Source organism: Schistocerca nitens, chromosome 2 (assembly GCF_023898315.1).
Source record: "Schistocerca nitens isolate TAMUIC-IGC-003100 chromosome 2, iqSchNite1.1, whole genome shotgun sequence".
NCBI lineage: Eukaryota > Metazoa > Arthropoda > Insecta > Orthoptera > Acrididae > Schistocerca > Schistocerca nitens.
Genome location: NC_064615.1, coordinates 560942875 through 560965099, shown reverse-complemented (window position 1 = coordinate 560965099; position 22225 = coordinate 560942875). Strand labels below are relative to the sequence as shown.

Below are 22225 nucleotides of genomic sequence, written 5' to 3'. Positions count from 1 at the left end.
CCACCTTGAAGATGCACATCATTCCTCGAAGGGACTTGCCACCTGCAAAATACGCAATAAAAATATGTGATAGTTGCCCTGTCCTATTTTTTAAATCATTATTATTTGATTACAAGCATCACTCTGAAGTGATATGTAACACCAGAAATTATGTATGACTTAAAAGAATGAAAATAAGCAAAGTCTACTTACTGATTTCTTTCTCTCTAAGGCTTTCAAAAACACAAGATGTGCAAGTGGCTGAATTGAGTTGTTCTAAAATACATTTTTTTCTAATTTAGATTCTCATCAATATGTAGACCCAAAAATCTTGAAGATTCTGCCTTTCTCAGTAACTAATACCCATGCTTTAAATTGAATTTTTTAACACACACACACACACACACACACACACACACACACACACACACACAGAGAGAGAGAGAGAGAGAGAGAGAGAGAGAGAGAGAGAGAGAGAGAGGGAGAGATTGTTTGTAGAAACCTGTTTAATAATTATCCGAAATACATTATTTCCCACTACGTCTGTTGCTGTTTGTCTGTTATGATTGATTATAATACTTCATCATCTGCAAAAGGAACTCAATCTGCTTGATGTATATTAAATGGAAGATCATTAAAAAGAAACCACTGGGGGAAAATGCCCTCCAGTACAATTCTGACCACCACGAAGCATAACTTTTTTACTACTTCGGAGCTTCGCTGCTGTAGAGAATTCTGCACAGGGAAAGCCATGTATGAACTCACAAATGTACTCGTGGTGTAAGTAAACAAGAAAACTTCTCTGTTGTTACCTTCTGTGACTTGACTGTGAAGATGTGCACTTTATGAACCTTTAACTAAAACTAAAATGTTATGCCACCAGTAACTTCCTTCTGGCACTGACGCAGTCTTACCTTCGTAACAGAAACGGGAAGGGTCTATTGACAAGCTGCACCATGGAACAAAACTAAAATGGGAACGATGAACACGAAGTTGGAGCTCCACAGAGTTTGGTACTAGGTTCACCCTACATCTTCATGGGTAATCTGCAGTTCAAAGTTGGGTGCCTGACAAAGAGGGTTTGTCGAAACGCCTTCAAGCTATTTCTCTACCACCACACCACTCTCAAGTACCTTGTGGAAAAAAATGAAAACTTAGATCTTTCCAGGTGAACTTTGATTTCCCTTATTTTATTATGCTGATCATTTCTTTCTATGTAGGTGGGAAGTAACAAAATATTTTCACATTCAAAGGAGAAAGTTGGTGATTGAAATTTCATGAGAAGATCTTGCCGTAATGAAAAAATGAAATTGTTTTAATTATTGCCATCCCACTTCCTGTATCATATCTGTGGAACCTTCTTCCCTATTTCACGATAATACAAAATGAGTTGCCCTTCTTTGAACTTTTCTGTGTCCTCCATCAATCCTATCAGATGTGGATCCCACTCTGTGTGGCAATACTCCAGAAGACAATGGACGAGCATAGACTAGGCCATCCCTGTAGTAGACCTGTTGAATCTTTTAAATGTTCTGCATATAAATAACAGTTTTTGGTTTGCTTTCCCCACAACATTATCTATGTGATTGTTCAGATTTAAGTTATTAGTAATTGTAATCTCTAAGTTTACAGTTGAATTCACAACCTTCAGATTTCTGTGATTTATTGTGTAACTGAAATTTATCAGATACCTTTTATTGGGCATGTGGATGACCTCACACTTTTCATTATTTAGAGTCAAATGCTACTTTTTACACCATACAGAGATCTTGTCTAAATCATTTGAAGTTCAGTTTGATCATCTCATACAAAGAATCTCATGCAAAGAATCCAAGAAGGCTGCTCAGATTGTCTCCTAAATTTTTTTACATAGATGAGGAATAACAGAAGGCCTATAACACATTCTTGGGAAACTCCAGATACCACTTCCATTTTAGTTGATAATTTTCTGTCAGTTACTACAAATTGTGACCTTTTTGACAGCAAATCCCGAATTCAGTCACACAACTGAGACAATACTCTGTAGGCACATAGTTTGATTACAAGTCGCTCATGAGGAACCATGTCAAAAGCCTTTTGGAAATAAAAAATATGAAATCAATTTGATATCCTGTGTCAATAGCACTCATTAGTTCATACAAATAAAGAGCTTGCTGGGTTTCACAAGAATAATGTTTTCTGAATCCATTTTGGCTATATGTTTATGAAACAATTTCTTAATAATTTAAAATGTTCCAAAGTCCTATTGCAAATCAGTGATATGAGTCTGTAATTCTGCAAATTACTCCTGTTTCCTTTCTTGTGTCTGGGTGTGACCTGTGGAACTTTCCAGTCTTTAGTTACAGATCTTTTATCGAGCTAGCAGTTGTATCTGATTGCTAAGTACTGAGCTGTTTTGTCAGCATACTGTGAAAGGAACCTAACTGGTATACAATCTGGACTGGAGACTGCGCTGCTTCACTGCACTGAGGTTATCTATTAAGAAGTTAGTCATGTTGGCAGTTGGAATCAGTTTGAATTCTGGAATATTTACTTAATTTTCTTTGGTGAAGGAATTTCAGAAAACCATTTTTAGGAATTCTGTATTAGCAACACAGTCATCAGTTACTTCCCCATTGCTGTCGTGCAGTGAAGGTATTGACTGTGTGTTGCTGCTGGTGTACTTTACATACCACCAGAATCTCTGTGGATTTCTTCCAGTTATCTAGACAGAGTTTCGTTGTAGAAGTTATTAAAAAACAGCTTGCATTGAAGTCCGCACTAAGCTTTGAGCTTCAGTAAAACATTGCAAATCTTGGAAATTTCACATTCTTTAAAATTTCGTTTTTTTTTTGCAGCAAGTGTTCTAACCTATTTTGTGTACCATGGGCAGTCAGTACTATCTCTATATAATTAATTGGTATATATCTCTCAACTGCCATTGATACTATTTCTTTGAATTACTTAATAACTTACCTAAATGCTCATCCAGATGCATTTAAGTGCAATAGCAAAACTTTAAAATTGATGATTACTCAAGCTTGTTAATCGAAGACCCCTAACTCAATCACAGCAGATCTGGCCAAGAGTTTAAGTCTAATTTCATGTATTGTGCAATGTCGAATGAGTAAAAATTGCTAGATGGTATAAAAAATAGACATTAAAGATTGTGCACTAGAGGAAATGCTTTGTCTGAAATTCCTTGGTCTCTCACTGAAATGCAGTCAACACATACATAAACTAACACTTATTTTACATTTTGAAACATTTCTAATTGTGCTGACGTGTAGATAAGAGTGTTAGCTTATTTTTCATATTTCACTCCATGTTGTGTTATATAATTATCTTGTGGAAAAATTCAATTAAAATAAATATGGTACTTATTCAGCAACATTAAAAATATTTGCAGGAGATTATGAAATTAATTGACAAAAGGAGGAAATATAAAAATACAACAAATGAATCAGGCAATAGAGAATACAGGGGTTGACAGGAAATGTAAAATATCTAAGCAACAATGGATAGAGAACAAATGCCATGCATGACTGAGGGAAAGATATATTCTTCCTGTAAGAAAATTAAAGATTTCTTAGGTGAAAAGAAAAGTATCTGTGTGAATATCAAGAGCTCAGATAGTGAGCCAGTATTAATGAAATATGGAAAGCTGAAATGTGGAAGAAGTATGTAGAAGTCTTGTACAAGGGAAATGAACTTGAAGGCAATATAATAGAAAGGGAAGCAGAGGTCAATGAAAACGAGGTGCTAGATACGATATTATGAGAAAAATTGATGACATTCCTCCAGAATTATTGAGACCCTTGGGAGATCCAGCCATGACAAAACTAATCCATGTAGTGGGCAAGTTGTGAGATGGGCAACATACCCTCAGACTTCAAGAATATGAAAATGCTGACAGATATGAATATTATCTGGCTATTATTACTTTAATAAGTCATGGTAACTGTTGCGACCGTATACAGTGAGCGCACATAATTAAATAGCCCGTGCCTCCATGGCTGACATAAAGAGGGCACCACACATCCGCACAGATGGTGCACTAAGCACTGCGCCTTGTACCAAACAGCTGCATATAAGCTTGCATGTCGGGGTCCACAGGCAGACTAATGTTTACGTGACAGATGCATGCTCCATGTTAAACACTGTATTGGCGTACTTGTAATACTGATAGTGTGTTTGTGTAACATTGCAATAGCAAAATAGCAACAAAATATTGAAACAAATTGCTTACATAAGAATGGAAAAACTGTTAAGAGCCTGATGTCGGCCGAAACCAGTTTGGGTTTTGGAGAAACGTAGGACCAAGTGAGGCTATAATGACAGTGTGACTTAGAAGATAGACTGAAGAAAGAAAATTTACATTTATAGCCATTGTAGATTTAGAAAAATTTTTGACAATTTTTGCTAGAATACACTCTGAAATTCTGAAGTTAGCAGAGAAAAAATAAGCGGACTGAACGGTTCTCTACAATTTTTCCAGAAACCAGACAGCACTTACGAATTGCAGAACTTGAAAAGGAAGCAGTAGTTGAGAAGTAAGTGAGTCAGTGTTGTAGCCTATCCTCAATATTGTTAAATCTGTGCATCACGTGAGCAGTAGCAGAAACCAAGGAGACATTTGGAACGAGAACTGAAGTTCAGACAGAAGAAATAATCTTTAGGATTTGCTATGACATGATAATGCTGTCTGATATGGCAAGACACTTGGGAGATCAGTTGAACATAATGGATAGTGTCTCATAAAGAGGTTATGAGAATCAACAAAAACAAAATAAGAGTAGTAGACTGTAGTCAAATTAAATCAAGTGATGCTGAGGGCATTAAATTAGAAAATGAGACAGTAGATGAATTCCACTTTTTGCTTTGGAAAATAACTATGATGGTAGAAGTACAGATGATATAAGATGCATACTGGTAACAGAAGGGACTGTGTTTCTTATAGAGAGAAAGTTGTTAATATTGAATATAAAGAACTGGAAAGTTTTTGAAAAGGTGTTTGTCTGGAGTATAACCTATATGGAAGTGAAGTGTAAACCATCAGCAGTTCAGACAGAAAAGAATAAAACATTTGAAATGTGCTGCTAGAGGAAAAATGTGAAGATTAGGTGGGTAAATAAAAGAAGAGGTATTGAGTCAGATTGAGAGGGGGGAGGGGGGGGGGTAATTCATGCTACAATTTAACTAATGGAAAAGATCAGTTGATTGAACACATACTGAGGCATCAAGGAATCATCAACTTGGTAATGCAAGGAATTATGGAGGGTAATAATCATAGAGGGAGGCTGAGGCTTGAAAACATCATCAGCTGTCTCATATATCGTGCATAGACCTTTTAGACATACTGAAATCTTTGCAGTCACTTCCCAGTACATTTAATTATTAGTGGTATTATTGTTGACAGTAAAAATTAGTTTCACATTAACAGTCATTTATAGTTCCATTACTAAAGCACAAAAATAAATTTCATGTAGGCTTTGACTCCTTCCTCATTGTTTGGAGCAGGTTTCTGAATCCTGGTTAAAAGTTATTTGAGTAGCTGATATAGACCCAGAAATTATGAATCCATGAAAATTCAGAAGAAAACTAAATACATTAAACACTGCTTTTCAAATTACTTAATTATGTATTGTGCTGGCTCAGTGGTAACGTGGCACATTATAGATCCAAAGTTCTGGGCAGTCCTAGGCTTTTTATCTGTCATTTATCACTTGCTTCACTCTGGCAGTGTTTGTTAATGTGAAAAACGCTGAACTGCACTGTGGTTCAGAATCCATGTTGAATTGTAGGTCCCTCTACAACTGGCTAGGTAAGTCAGTTTAAAGATCAAAGGAAGGCAAGGGCACACCACCTTCAATAGGGCTATTCCTGATAATGCTCTGTGGTGTTTAAATCAACCTTCACATTGATGACATCTTTACCTGTGAATATTCAAGAACTAAAAACTTATCTTTCACAGTTGGTATTCTCTCTATATGAGGTGTCAATCAAATGAATGAGACATGCGGAAGAAAAGTAAGTAAACTGTTTGTTATTTCAAAAGTAACCACTGTAACTGTTAATACATCTATTTCACTCAGAGACAAGATGGTCAATGCCTTTGTGGAAAAATGTTTGCAGTTGCCTGTGGAATCATGATTGTACCCAGACTTGCACCTCTTTACCCGAACCAAATTGATGACAAAGAATGTCTCTCTATAGGGATCCAAAAATATGGAAATCACATGGGAAGAGATTGAAGGTATATGGAGGGTGTGAGCCAGCCCACATGTTGCTAAGGTTGTTTAGACTACACTGCAGAAATTTGCTGGGAAGAGGTGCACTCCTGGGTACAGTCACAGTCACAGTTCTGTAGGCAACCACAAATAATTTTTCATGAAGGCATTACTGTCTTGTCACACAGTGTAATAAGTGGTACCACTTACGGTGATTAATTCTGAAACAAGAAACAGTTTCCTTACCTTTTTCCTAGTTTTGATTTGATCCTTTATATAAATGATGAGCAAACAATATCTTTGACCAATAATCAAAACATCCTGTGTTCCATGTTCAATTCCAGCTACTACTTAAATTTCAAATAAAAATCTTAATCAGTGATGGCCAAAGACTTCTGTCATAGGCAGTCACTCTCGTTTTGCCAGTGGCCTTGTCAAAGAAGGAAGAGGAATGGACAGAAGCGCAGGGCACCCTATCGTACTTGGGGTGGGAAACTGACCATAAAAGATGAAAGAATCAACAAAGATCAGTGGAAGAAGAGAGCAGAAGGCAATTGAAACCACAGCATAAAAGACACTTATTGTGTGTCCACATGACTTGTGCCCTGTAATTGAAAAAGTGGCATCATGATTTCTCCAATATCAGAAGAGTCCAGGTTAGTTCCACTTTCGGGTCTCTGGGAGGGAACTGCCAAGGGGGTGACAATGATAAAAAGACTGAATAACCAACAAAAGGATTATGTTCTACAAGTTACAACATGGAGTGCCAGTAGTCTGAACGAGGTAGGGAAGGTAGAAAACCTGAGAAGGGAAATGCAAAGGCCCAGTATGTGTATTGAGGACCAGTGAAGTAAAATGGAAAGAAAATTAGAAATTCTGGTCAGACTAAAATAGGGTAAGATTTACAGAAGTAGAAAATTGTATAACTGGACCATGGTTCATTACAGATAGGAAGGTAAGGCAGAGAGTGATGTACTTTGAATAATTCAGTAATAAGATTATTATCATAAGAGTTAACAGCAAACCAGGGCCAACAGCAATTGTTGAAGTATACAGTCTGACATAGCAGAAGATGAAGAGGTAGAGAAAGTATGTGAGGATTTTGATATGTAATTCGGTACCTAAAACGAGTTGAAAATATAATAATCGTGGGTGATTGGAATGTGGTAGTAGGAGAGGGAATAGAAGACAAGGTTACATGAGAGTACAGGCTCAGTACTAAGAATGAGAGAGGAGGAAGACTAATAGAGTACTGCAGTAAGCTTCAGTTGGTAATAACGAATATACTATTCAAAAATCACAAGAGGAAGAGTTGTACTTAGAAAAGGCCAGGAGCCGTGGGAAGACTGCAGGTGGATTACATCATCATTGTCAGACACAGATTCCAACACCAGATATTTGATTGTAAGACATTTTCAGGAACGTATGCAGACTAAGACCACAATTTAATAAAAATGAAGAGTAGGCTGCAGCTTATGAGAATAGTCAAGAAGAATCTACATGAAAAGAAATGGAATACTGATGTACCGAGGAATTTTGATGAAAGCCAGTGTTCTCTAATTGATAGATAATGAGTAACACAGTAGACAGTTTTGTTGGAGAGGGACGCTAAAAAGGGCAGTCACAGAAGTTGGACAGGCAAATATTCACTGAAGAGCCAGAATTTGTTTGCGATCTTTGGAATGAAATACTTCACTGATTATGCATATCAGGGATCTGACAATTTGTTTCTGGGTTTGTGGAGGTGCGTGGCACTATATGTCTACACACAGGTTACGTAATTCGCATAATTAACAGGCTGATGATTCACGTATCCGATGTTGGCACCCAATAGTGACCCAGATGGGTCCCGTAGGATTTACAACAGGCAAATTTGGTTGCCAAGACATCAATGTGAGTTTACTACAATGCTCTGAGGCATGAACAATTATACTGCTGAAAGATGACATAATTGTCGGGGAAGAAATCAAGTGTGAAGTGAAGCAAGTGGTTCACAGCTGTCTGTGTGTCTTTGATTACCATCACAGGTCCATGCAAGCACAGAACAACGTGTACCATACCATAATAGTGCTCCCGCCAGCCTGTGTCTGTGGTGCGCTGCACGTTTCGAGCTGCAGTTCACCTTGAAGATGGTGTTTGTGGAGGTGACCATTGGTGTAGTGTAGCAAAAATGTGATTCACCTGAAGAACTGATGTGTTTCTATTGATCAACGGCCAACTATCGGTTGTTCTGTGCCAACTGCAATCATAATTGATGATGTCGTTTGGTCAACATTTGAACATGTAGGGGTGGTCTGCTGTGGAGCTTCGTGTTCAGCAATGTACTATGAACAGTGTGCTCCAAAACATTAGTGTGTGCACAAGCATTGTGCTCTTTTGGGACAGATGCCATTGATCACCATCTATCTTGCCAATGCATGTCTCAGGCATGCAGTCCTACAGATTCAGCAAAAAGATGAGCCAGTATCATGTACTGAAGATAGGTGTGTCTTATTGCTATTGAGTGTAATTTGTGAACTGTTGGATATTGACACATTATTCTCCAACCTCTCATTCAGCTTCCAAGAAGATAATACACAAGTTCATCATGCTCACCTTGTGAGTTTAGCTCCAAGTGTTTAACTGTAATGTTAATTAAATTTAGAAAATGTTGTCCATTTCAGTTAAACTTTATTCTGAGAAGGAATGGAGAGCTGTAAAGTTCTATTGAACTGTTTACACAATCTTTAAACTGGTTCTTCTGTTTGTGAAAGGATCATTTATATGGAAGAGTTTCTTAACTTCCAGAAATTTGCTCGCTAAGATTTATTGCAAATTTGTTTATGAGCTTTGTAGTTATAACACCTATTTTATGTTCTTGAGATTTACGTTAGACCCTATTTTAATCATGTAGTTTGTTATTTTTATATCTGTAATGTTCTTATTGATTCTTACTATTTCTAATTATCTTTTGATGGTCATCAGGATTGTACAATCATGGACACCCAAAGTGTGATGCTTAATGATTTGACTGGAGCAGGCACTAGACAGAATCCATCAACTTCTAGACACGTTCATTATGAATCGTCCCAACTTCAAAATGATTTAATATCATCTATGCCATCACACAGCCTTGGTGCAAGTGCCTCAAGCACATTAAGAAAGCCAAGAAGCACAAAACACGTGACCACTGCTGGTATGTATTTCTTTTAAATGCAATACATGCTTCAACTTATATACATACATATTCAATGTTCATATGAAGTGTGGTTTGGAAATATATCATGTTGTACATTTACTGCTAGATATTTTTATGCAAATGTCCAGTAGATTTTTCTTCTATAATTTTTCGTTATGACTGGAAAAGATGATGTGCTACACGTAAATGTCAAACAATATCTTTATCTTTCCTTGAACTAAATTCCTTATTGATTAAAGTTACTGCTGAAACCATGTCAAGTGTTTCTGAACTCAAGTGAACATTTTTTTTTTTTTTAATTCATTATAAGTATGGGAGCCATGAGAAGTTCTTTCAAAAGACACAGCCACCCATAGAATTTTATTTCCTTTATTTATTTCGAGTTCTGTAGATCCATATGAGAATATATCTCTGGATATAGAATGAGTCAGATTTTTACAAATTATTGCTTAGTGTACAAGTACATTGTTCTTATCGTATAAATTTCAGGATCAGATAAGCTAACATATAACCTTATGTATGAGTTATCATACTTGACTATATGACTATACAGTTATGACTATGCATATATATATATATATATATATATATATATATATATATATATATATATATATATATATATATATATATATAAAAAGAAAGAAAGATGTTAGATATATTTTTTATATATATTTAGATATATTTTTTAGATATATTTTTAGATATACTTTTAGATATATTTTTAGATATATTTTTTCCACGTGGAATGTTTCCCTCTGTTATATATATATATATATATCATTTTTAAATTACAAATTACACTGTAGATAGACAAAGAATGATGATTAGGCCATAAGGACCACAAAAATAGATTTAAGCATGCTCAGGAGGTATTATGCATTTTGGCTTAGAAATTCATCTATATTATAAGAAGATCAATCCAGAAGGAACTCCGTCAGCTGTTCTTTAAACATGGATGTGTTTCTGACCAGTTTTATTTATTTATTTAGCTTTTTTTTGCATGGAGTCATTAATGGCTTTTGCAAGCGTCAGGTACAGTCACAAACATAAAATACATTTAGATCTTAGCCTGACAGGTAGTTGTTAAATAGTAAATAGATATTTGTCAAAATACATTACATCTTATACATATTAATACAGCCAATTATTTTTTTATACATTATTTTACAGCACTTAAACTTAAACATTTAAAATTCGTTGAATGAATAGAGACACTTTTCAATTAAGAATTCTTTTAGTTTTCATTTGAATTGCTTTTTATTACTGTTTTTCATAGCCTCTGGCAGTTTATTATATCATAGCAGTCCATTAGTATAGGGGCTCTGGTCCATCATTTTTATTCTTGTTCTTTGTCGGTAGTAATTTTCTTTGAACCTGGTGTTGTGGTCATGTATATCACTACATTTAGTTTCTTCAGTTTTCTGTGAGACAAAAAAAGTAATTAATTTATAAAGATACAAAGAGTATATGATGAAGTACTTGTGTTCTCTGAAAACATCAAGGCAAGAGTCTTTATAGCCTAGTCCATGTATAATCCTTAACCTTCTTTTTTGTGGTAATAGTGTCACGTAGAAGAAGGTGTAATTGGAGGAATGATGAACACCAACTTCACTGAACGAAGTTTTCACCAACTTCACTTAACGAAGTTTTATTCAACACTTGCACATACAAGAGTGCGGAGCGAACTGCCTGAGGCCAGAACACATACAGTATACATACAGCTACAGAACATTCCAGTACAATGATTCTTTACATTTGTGGATACTTCTAGAATGTACTCGAACCGAATATAGAAATGAAAATTGTACAGTCCACGTGAGTTTTGAACTCGCGACCCTCTATGCAACAGTTACGTATGATAACCACTACACCACAGTGCTACTCAGCTTCTTCTGTGACAATAGTGCTCTGTTAAGGTGAATGTCTGCAGCACAACCCATTTTTCTATAGAGTAGCTAAGATGGGGATAGATTGTCCTCTAACACATAGTTTTAAGCGTTTGGGTGGGCACCATTTTGTACAGTTGGCTAAGAAAATACAGCCTATTGCTGACTTTTTTTACATACAGCATTAATGTGGCTAATCAACTGGAGGTTTGAGTCAAGATGGACCTCTAGAAATTTACACTCATTTGCTTCCTCTGCCATTATGCTGCATACCTCATTTATGCATGATTGGTGTGAACTGCCAGTTGTAAATATTAGCATCTGGGATTTATTTACATTGACCTTTAATCCTTGTGCATGAAAATATGAACTTAATTCTAGTATCCCATTACTTGCTGAAAATTTCAGTTTCTCAAAATCTTTACCATGAAATAAAACTAATGTGTCAACAGCATAATTTACCATGTGTGAGTTAATGGGGTGTACAATGGCATTAATATGTGCAAAAAAGAGGAAAGGTCTAAGAATTGAGCCTCAAGGGACTCTGTGTCACTGTTTCACTTGTGGATTTAAAAGTTAAGATCTTATTGTCAATTTGATGTGTGAGTTTGGTACAATCTTTCCAATTCACCAGATAGATGGATAGAAGTCTCATTGATGCATCACTGATATTGTACGCCTGCAGTTTTTTTTAAGAGAAGCTCATAGTTTACTGAGTCAAAAGCTTTGCTCAAGTCAAGGAATAATTCGGCTGTGTGCATACCCTGTTCTGTACTGCTATATACTTCATGGAAGAAACTGGTAACAGCAGTGGCTGTGCTTAGGTCTTTTCTAAACCCATGCTGTGATTCGGTAAGCATTTTGTGTCTTGAGAAAAATGTTGTGGGTTGTGATAGGATAACTGTTTCAAATATTTTACTGAAGGCAGGGATTAGTGATTTCGCTGTACAATTTGAAACTTCTTCTTTACTTCCTTTTTTATGGATTGGCTGAAGGCATTTGGCTATATGTTTTCATTAATAGTACAGTTGATAATGTAGGTAAGGGGTTTAGTTATTTCATTGGCACATTTCTTTAACATCACACTTGAGGTACCATCCCATCCAGATGAATGCTTGTTCTTTAGCTTTTGTATTGTGTTAAATATTTTCTGTTGGTTAAGCTCCATAAATTTGAGCTCTATACCATCCATGACATCATTTGGTGTGCCAGTGTGTAGATCTATAATAGGGGCTGGTTGGTCAAAAGGAGAGATATAATGCTTATTGAATAAATTAATTCTTCATTTATATCTTTCACTAGATGGCCCTCATGTCTAATGCTAACTGGTTCACTCTGTCCCTTGCTGGTGGCTTTACAGTGTTTATTGATTAGTCTCCAGGATGCCTTACCTATGTTGGTTGAATGCTCTATTGCAACATCGTTTATCTGTTTCCTCAAGTGTAAAAGGTCTGTCTTAAAAGTTTTTTGGACTGATTGTACTTTTCCTCAAATATATGTTGCTTTGTTTCCTTATATAAACAGTCCAGATCATATATATATAAAAACAAAGATGATTTGACTTACCGAACGAAAGCGCTGGCAGGTCGATAGACACACAAACACACACACAAAATTCAAGCTTTCGCAACAAACTGTTGCCTCATCAGGAAAGAGGGAAGGAGAGGGAAAGACGAAAGGATGTGGGTTTTAGGGGAGAGGGTAAGGAGTCATTCCAATCCCGGGAGCGGAAAGACTTACCTTAGGGGGAAAAAAGGACGGGTATACACTCGCGCACACACACACATATCCATCCACACATATACAGACACAAGCAGACATCTCAAAAGGAGACATATTTAAAGACAAAGAGTTTGGGCAGAAATGTCAGTCGAGGCAGAAGTGAAGAGGCAAAGATGATGTTGAATGACAGGTGAGGTATGAGTGGCGGCAACTTGAAATTAGCGGAGATTGAGGCCTGGTGGGTAACGGGAAGAGAGGATATATTGAAGAGCAAGTTCCCATCTCCGGAGTTCGGATAGGTTGGTGTTGGTGGGAAGTATCCAGATAACCCGGATGGTGTAACACTGTGCCAAGATGTGCTGGCCGTGCACCAAGGCATGTTTAGCCACAGGGTGATCCTCATTACCAACAAACACTGTCTGCCTCTGTCCATTCATGCGAATGGACAGTTTGTTGCTGGTCATTCCCACATAGAATGCATCACAGTGTAGGCAGGTCAGTTGGTAAATCACGGGGGTGCTTTCACATGTGGCTCTGCCTTTGATCGTGTACACCTTCCGGGTGGAGTAGGTGGTGGTGGGAGGGTGCATGGGACAGGTTTTACACCGGGGGCGGTTACAAGGATAGGAGCCAGAGGGTAGGGAAGGTGGTTTGGGGATTTCATAGGGATGAACTAACAGGTTACGAAAGTTAGGTGGACGGCGGAAAGACACTCTTGGTTGAGTGGGGAGGATTTCATGAAGGATGGATCTCATTTCAGGGCAGGATTTGAGGAAGTCGTATCCCTGCTGGAGAGCCACATTCAGAGTCTGGTCCAGTCCCGGAAAGTATCCTGTCACAAGTGGGGCACTTTTGTGGTTCTTCTGTGGGGGATTCTGGGTTCGAGGGGATGAGGAGGTGGCTCTGGTTATTTGCTTCTGTACCAGGTCGGGAGGGTAGTTGCGAGATGCAAAAGCTGTTGTCAGGTTGTGGGTGTAATGGTTCAGGGATTCCGGACTGGAGCAGATTCGTTTGCCACGAAGACCTAGGCTGTAGGGAAGGGACCGTTTGATGTGGAATGGGTGGCAGCTGTCATAATGGAGGTACTGTTGCTTGTTGGTGGGTTTGATGTGGACGGACGTGTGAAGCTGGCCATTGGACAGGTGGAGGTCAATGTCAAGGAAAGTGGCATGGGATTTGGAGTAGGACCAGGTGAATCTGATGGAACCAAAGGAGTTGAGGTTGGAGAGGAAATTCTGGAGTTCTTCTTCACTGTGAGTCCAGATCATGAAGATGTCATCAATAAATCTGTACCAAACTTTGGGTTGGCAGGCCTGGGTAACCAAGAAGGCTTCCTCTAAGCGACCCATGAATAGGTTGGCGTACGAGGGGGCCATCCTGGTACTCATGGCTGTTCCCTTTAATTGTTGGTATGTCTGGCCTTCAAAAGTGAAGAAGTTGTGGGTCAGGATGAAGCTGACTAAGGTGATGAGGAAAGAGGTTTTAGGTAGGGTGGCAGGTGATCGGCGTGAAAGGAAATGCTCCATCGCAGCGAGGCCCTGGACATGTGGAATATTTGTGTATAAGGAAGTGGCATCAATGGTTACAAAGATGGTTTCCGGGGGTAACAGATTGGGTAAGGATTCCAGGCGTTCGAGAAAGTGGTTGGTGTCTTTGATGAAGGATGGGAGACTGCATGTAATGGGTTGAAGGTGTTGATCTACGTAGGCAGAGATACGTTCTGTGGGGGCTTGGTAACCAGCTACAATGGGGCAGCCGGGATGATTGGATTTGTGGATTTTAGGAAGAAGGTAGAAGGTAGGGGTGCGGGGTGTCGGTGGGGTCAGGAGGTTGATGGAGTCAGGTGAAAGGTTTTGCAAGGAGCCTAAGGTTCTGAGGATTCCTTGAAGCTCCGCCTGGACATCGGGAATGGGGTTACCTTGGCAAACTTGGTATGTGGTGTTGTCTGAAAGCTGACGCAGTCCCTCAGCCACATACTCCCGACGATAAAGTACCACGGTCGTGGAACCCTTGTCCGCCGGAAGAATGACGATGGATCGGTCAGCCTTCAGATCACGGATAGCCTGGGCTTCAGCAGTGGTGATGTTGGGAGTAGGGTTAAGGTTTTTTAAGAAGGATTGAGATGCAAGGCTGGAAGTCAGAAATTCCTGGAAGGTTTGGAGAGGGTGATTTTGAGGAAGAGGAGGTGGGTCCCGCTGCAACGGAGGACGGAACTGTTCCAGGCAGGGTTTGATTTGGATGGTGTCTTGGGGAGTTGGATCATTAGGAGTAGGATTAGGATCATTTTTCTTTGTGGCAAAGTGATATTTCCAGCAGAGAGTACGAGTGTAGGACAGTAAATCTTTGACGAGGGCTGTTTGGTTGAATCTGGGAGTGGGGCTGAAGGTGAGGCCTTTGGATAGGACAGAGGTTTTGGATTGGGAGAGAGGTTTGGAGGAAAGGTTAACTACTGAATTAGGGTGTTGTGGTTCCAGATTGTGTTGATTGGAATTTTGAGGTTTTGGAGGGAGTGGAGCTGGAAGTGGGAGATTGAGTAGATGGGAGAGACTGGGTTTGTGTGCAATGAGAGGAGGTTGAGGTTTGCTGGAAAGGTTGTGAAGGGTGAGTGAGTTGCCTTTCCGGAGGTGGGAAACCAGGAGATTGGATAGTTTTTTGAGGTGGAGGGTGGCATGCTGTTCTAATTTACGGTTGGCCTGTAGGAGGATGCTCTGAACAGCCAGTGTGGATGTGGGAGAGGAAAGATTGAGGACTTTTATTAAGGATAGGAGTTGACGGGTGTGTTCATTGGCTGAGTTGATGTGTAGGTGAAGGATTAGGTGGGTGAGGGCAATGGATTGTTCGTTTAGGAACTGGTATAGGGACTGATGGAAAGAGGGGTTGCAGCCAGAGATGGGAACTTTAAGTGTGAGGCATTTGGGGGTAATGCCAAATGTCAGACAAGCCTGAGAAAATAGAATATGGGAGCGTAATCTGGCTAGGGCGAAGGCATGTTTGCGGAGGGAATGTAATGGGGTCGTTGTGGGGGTGTTGTGAGGGTGACATGGTATTAGAAGGTGGAAAGTGTAAAATGAGGCTGAAATGAAAATGAAAATAAAAATATATGGGGAGAGATAAAGGTGAACTGGAAAGTAACTGGAGATCTGGTGTGAAAAAAGGCGAGAAGGTGTTGGTTACAGCTGGACTATGTTGGACTTGGGTTGGTAGACAACGATGTGCACAAAGGTTAGGTGGTTGTGTTGCCGCCAAAACACGTTAAAGGACGGAGAAATTCGGGAAAATTTCGAAAAACTGTGTGTAATATATTAAAAGGAGTGGTTTTGTACCAACCTATCCGAACTCCGGAGATGGGAACTTGCTCTTCAATATATACTCTCTTCCCGTTACCCACCAGGCCTCAATCTCCGCTAATTTCATGTTGCCGCCACTCATACCTCACCTGTCATTCAACATCATCTTTGCCTCTTAACTTCTGCCTCGACTGACATCTCTGCCCAAACTCTTTGTCTTTAAATATGTTTGCTTGTGAGATGTTTGCTTGTGTCTGTATATGTGTGGATGGATATGTGTGTGTGTGCGCGAGTGTATACCCGTCCTTTTTTCCCCCTAAGGTAAGTCTTTCCGCTCCCGGGATTGGAATGACTCCTTACCCTCTCCCTTAAAACCCACATCCTTTCGTCTTTCCCTCTCCTTCCCTCTTTCCTGATGAGGCAACAGTTTGTTGCGAAAGCTTGAATTTTGTGTGTATGTTTGTGTTTGTTTGTGTGTCTGTCGACCTGCCAGCACTTTCATTTGGTAAGTCACATCATCTTTGTCTTTAGATATATTTTTCCTACGTGGAATGTCTCCAACCTCAACTCCTTTGGTTCCATCAGATTCACCTGGTCCTACTCCAAATTCCATGCCACTTTCCTTGATGTTGACCTCCACCTGTCCAATGGCCAGCTTCACACGTCCGTCCACATCAAACCCACCAACAAGCAACAGTACCTCCATTATGACAGCTGCCACCCATTCCACATCAAACGGTCCCTTCCCTACAGCCTAGGTCTTCGTGGCAAACGAATCTGCTCCAGTCCGGAATCCCTGAAGCATTACACCAACAACCTGACAACAGCTTTCGCATTCCGCAACTACCCTCCCGACCTGGTACAGAAGCAAATAACCAGAGCCACTTCCTCATCCTCTCAAACCCAGAACCTCCCACAGAAGAACCACGAAAGTGCCCCACTTGTGACAGGATACTTTCCGGGACTGGATCAGATTCTGAATGTGGCTCTCCAGCAGGGATACGACTTCCTCAAATCCTGCCCTGAAATGAGATCCATCCTTCATGAAATCCTCCCCACTCAACCAAGAGTGTCTTTCCGCCGTCCACCTAACCTTCGTAACCTGTTAGTTCATCCCTATGAAATCCCCAAACCACCTTCCCTACCCTCTGGCTCCTACCCTTGTAACCGCCCCCGGTGTAAAACCTGTCCCATGCACCCTCCCACCACCACCTACTCCAGTCCTGTAACCCGGAAGGTGTACACGGATCAAAGGCAGAGCCACGTGTGAACGCACCCATGTGATCTACCAACTGACCTGCCTACACTGTGACGCATTCTATGTGGGAATGGCCAGCAACAAACTGTCCATCCGCATGAATGGACACAGGCAGACAGTGTTTGTTGGTAATGAGGATCACCCTGTGGCTAAACATGCCTTGGTGCACGGCCAGCACATCTTGGCACAGTGTTACACCGTCTGGGTTGTCTGGATACTTCCCACTAACACCAACCTATCCGAACTCCGGAGATGGGAACTTGCTCTTCAATATATCCTCTCTTCCCGTTATCCACCAGGCCTCAATCTCCGCTAATTTCAAGTTGCCGCCACTCATACCTCACCTGTCATTCCACAACATCTTTGCCTCCGCACTTCTGCCTCGACTGACATCTCTGCCCAAACTCTTTGTCTTTAAATATGTCTGCTTGTGTCTGTGTATGTGTGGATGGATGTGTGTGTGTGTGTGTGTGCACGGGTGTGTGCCTGTCCTTTTTTTCCCCCTAAGGTAAGTCTTTCCGCTCCCGGGATTGGAATGACTCCTTACCCTCTCCCTTAAAACCCACATCCTTTCGTCTTTCCCTCTCCTCTTCTCTTTCCTGATGAGGCAACAGTTTGTTGCGAAAGCTTGAATTTTGTGTGTATGTTTGTGTTTGTTTGTTTGTGTGTCTGTCGACCTGCCAGCACTTTCATTTGGTAAGTCACATCATCTTTGTTTTTAGATATATTTTTCCTACGTGGAATGTTTCCCTCTATTATAACTTGTGTGTGTGTTTGTGTTTGTTTGTGTGTCTATCAACCTGCCAGCACTTTCGTTCGGTAAGTCATATCATCCATATATATATGCTTGTGTCTGTATATGTGTGGATGGATATGTGTGTGTGTGCGAGTGTATACCCGTCCTTTTTTCCCCCTAAGGTAGGTATTTCTGCTCCCGGGATTGGAATGACTCCTTACCCTCTCCCTTAAAACCCACATCCTTTCGTCTTTCCCTCTCCTTCCCTCTTTCCTGATGAGGCAACAGTTTGTTGCGAAAGCTGAATTTTGTGTGTATGTTTCAGTTTGTTTGTGTGTCTATCGACGTGCCAGCGCTTTCGTTTGGTAAGTCACATCATCAACGTGGTGTAAGTTTTGGCCTAGTATTACTTTAGAGACGAGAGTTGGTTTGTACCCTGGTTATTTCTTTGAGAGGGCAGCAGCAGTCGAAGTGCTTCAGCACTTTCCTATAAAATTTTTCCCATTTGTTTTCTGACTCTTTAGTATGGTAAATAGTGTCCCATTTCTCCTTTGCTAACTGAATTTTAAAGGCACTGATGCTGGTGCCATTCAGGATCCACTTTTTCTGAGTTACCTTAGTTGCTATTGGTACAACAAACCTTAAATATTCTAATACCTGACAATAGTGATCTGAGTAATGAAAATCAACACTTTGAAAGTTAACACTGTATTTTACATTTTTGTTGATTATTACATAATCTGTCTTACTGGGGCTGACTCTGTTACTCTAGTGTCAGAATTCACTATATTTGTGATGTTATATGAGTTTAATATATCTGTTATTTTCCGATAGGTTATACTACAGGAGTCTGCATCAATATTTAAGTCTCCAAGTATGTTAAGGCCAGTGGGGCCTGTTTGTCTAATGGCCTGTTAAGTCTATCAAGATAGTACAACACATCTGTATTTCGTGGGTGGCACATACCAATAACTTTGTGTTTAGCTGACCTTCTTGAATGAGTGTTTATGTGGACCACAACACCAGCCATTTCAGTTATTCCTTCTTTGCAGTATTTTTAGATTTTCTTAAATGGAAGATATTCCTTTACAAATATTGCCACCCCATCCCCTTTGTGTTGTTGCCTGCAGTAACTATCAGCTAACGCATAACCATCTAGTTTTTAATACTCAATTTCATTATCTTTTAGTCCATATTCTGTAATTACTAACAGGTGTGGTTAGCATAATTGCAGCAAATTGAGTTTTTTTCTAAGATACTGCACATTTAGATGCATTATCCTAAAGGGCACTGATATTATACAACACTTTGTGACATGGTATTCTGAATCAGTCGAATTATTACACAAGTCTTTAACACTGCACTGTAATGACAATGTACTCACTTCCAAGTCAGTTTCTTCAGCATGTGAACAGGGCTCTTTCCAATCCAAGGGGTTTAGTTTAGTAAAATCGTGTTGCTTGAAATTGAGCCTAAAAAACTTGTTGATTATAGTCTAAGATGATTGGGTCCGTGGTTTTATGCAGCTCCTTACAAAGGTCCGTTATCTGGTTCACTAACTTGAGCTTTCCATTTCTGTTTAAGTGAAGTCTGTGCCTGGTGTATTCTTCACGTTTCAGTTTGCTTATGTCTAGCAAGTGCACGATTTTGTTTTTTACATAGTTTCTGTAGTTCTAAATTACAGCGCTCAGTTATTTATTAGGGTAACATTTGTGTTGTATAGTTTTGGTAATAACTTCCTGTAAACTGCGAGTGCTGACTTGCTCTTATTTTTATAAACACCGTTGGTGCCGCCAGTGATTACAACGTGGTTGTCTTTCTTCAGATTGTTTCTGATAAATTCTCTACTACAGCACTTAATGTAGCTCTGGGTTTAACTTTTGCGAATACAGAATATTCATTGTGTAAAGCTTCATGAAGGGAAGCTAAAAGACTTTTTCCGTCGCTGTCCGCATACAGTAATATCTTTTTTGTGCTTCCAGGCATTAGAATTTTTCTGTTTTGGCCTTAATCAGAGGATTAGTTATATTTACTTTCACTTACACTATTCGTTGTATTGCTGGCTGAGTCTGGTGCTGAAAAGTTATTTGATGTAACTGGCACATCATTTCTAGCGCTTTCTCTCTCTCTCTCTCTTTTTTTTTTTTTTTTTTTTTTTTTTTTTTTTTTTTTTTTTTTTTTCTTTCTTCCAACTTTCATGACAGTTTTGTGTTCTGTTTTTGGGCTTTAATGCAGTACACGTAGATTTATTTGTAGTTTCGACATATTCCAAGTTTGATATTACGTTTGTTTAGTCATAAACAACATGTTTTTCGGTTTGCAAATCACATTTAGCAATTTCAATATGACTGTTTTTGTGGCTATTTTCACTAGACCACAAGCTTTTTTCACTTAGGAGTTTTCTGATTTCTTGTCTCAGGAATACTGTTCCTTTCTTGAGGGTTTCAATATCACTATTTAATAACTTGATAATTTTGTTTCCTGTGTGTACCACGTTGAGATTATTTTCACATTCGTCACACACACACAATCACCACAGGGCCAACAAATATTGTCATTTATGAACTTCAGGTTTATGTTCGCACACCTCTCATGAGACCAAAAGTTGCACTTCAAACACAGGATGCCCTTCGTCACAGGTATTTCACATTTTTTACATGACGAGTTATTATAAAATTGCTTTTCTACTGAGACTGATGCACCACTGCACTGACCTACTAGCGCCATCTTAACACTGTCTTTAACTATTGGTGGAAGGGCATTAAACATCTGAGTGTCACTGTATAAAATCCCTTTCTGGACCTTGGTCTTTGTTTTTAGATCATATTGAATATCAACTTTTCGTCTGGTCTTATAATTATGGTACAAACTGTTGGTTTTAAATAAGTTGCTGTTTTTTGAAACAAAGCACATCAGGGAAAAAAACTGAGCTGTTGTTGTAAAGATCTGAAGATCTCTCAATAGATTTCTGCATGAGTGTCTAGGATGCACTCCACACACAGTTTTTATGGCTCGCTTCTGTGCATGGAACACTTTTCTTGCTATTGGTCAATTTCCCACAATATTACACTGTAGGCATAAGTTGATCGGAATAGCCAAAGTATTCTGTTTTTATTGTGGTCATCTCACTACTGACTAACATGATTCTCAAGGCAAATGTTGCTGAGCTTAACCTTTTGCACAGATCTTGAATATGGTAGTGTCACTTTCTTGTCTTTACGCAGAAGCAAGAACTTGGAACTGGTAGGCAAATGTTGCTGAGCTTAACCTTTTGCACAGATCTTGAATATGGTAGTGTCACTTTCTTGTCTTTACGCAGAAGGGAGAACTTGGAACTGGTACTGTAGTGTCATCAGTGAACATGGTGATTTTTCCCATGTTCTGTGCATAATGGCAGATCATTTACAAATATTAGAAAAAGAAGTGGGCCCAATACTGAGCATTGAGGTACTACAGTGGCAGTGGAGCTCCAGTCTGAGGACATCTGGCCACTAGGCAATCCTTCCATGATTACTTTCTGCCTTCTACCATACAAAAAGTATTCAAGCCATTTGTCTACTGTTCCACTCATTCCTCAGGTGTTGGCTTTATTCAGGAGAATATGGTGACTTACACTGTCAAAAGCTTTTGACAGGTCACAAAATATTCCAACTGTCAGCATATTATTATTTATGGATTCAAAAGTATTGTCAACAAATGAATGTTGCAACCTTGGTTGATACCCCTTTTCGAAAGCCAAACTGACTACAGCTAAGGGTGCTGTACTTACTAAGATACTCAACCATTGAGTTGTGCATCAATTTCTCTATTACCTTAGAAAAAAACTAAGAGTAATGAAATGGGTCAGTAATTTGTAGCATCAATCTTTTCTCCCTTTTAAAAATTGGCCTTATAAGTACATATTTTAGTGTGTCAGGGAATATGCCTTCTTCCAGTGACTTATTACAAATGTGGCTGAGGACTGTAC

The 22225-nt window shown here is 39.3% G+C and overlaps 1 protein-coding gene across 6 annotated transcripts in view; it reads left to right on the top strand.

Annotated features, from left to right (window-relative positions):
* LOC126236598 (transmembrane channel-like protein 5) overlaps window positions 1–22225 on the top strand; it is a 271797-nt gene that overhangs the window by 40889 nt on the left and 208683 nt on the right. For 5 of the 6 annotated variants that reach the window (XR_007544962.1, XM_049946024.1, XM_049946023.1 and 2 more), the window contains exon 2: window positions 9153–9363. Coding sequence is in view for 4 of the 6 variants with exons in the window: in XM_049946026.1 (XP_049801983.1) it covers window positions 9153–9363 (211 nt within the window). In the remaining 2 variants the exon portion in view is untranslated. Of the gene's footprint in view, window positions 1–9152; window positions 9364–22225 lie in introns of those variants that run through there. The other variant, XM_049946027.1, reaches the window with a different exon arrangement.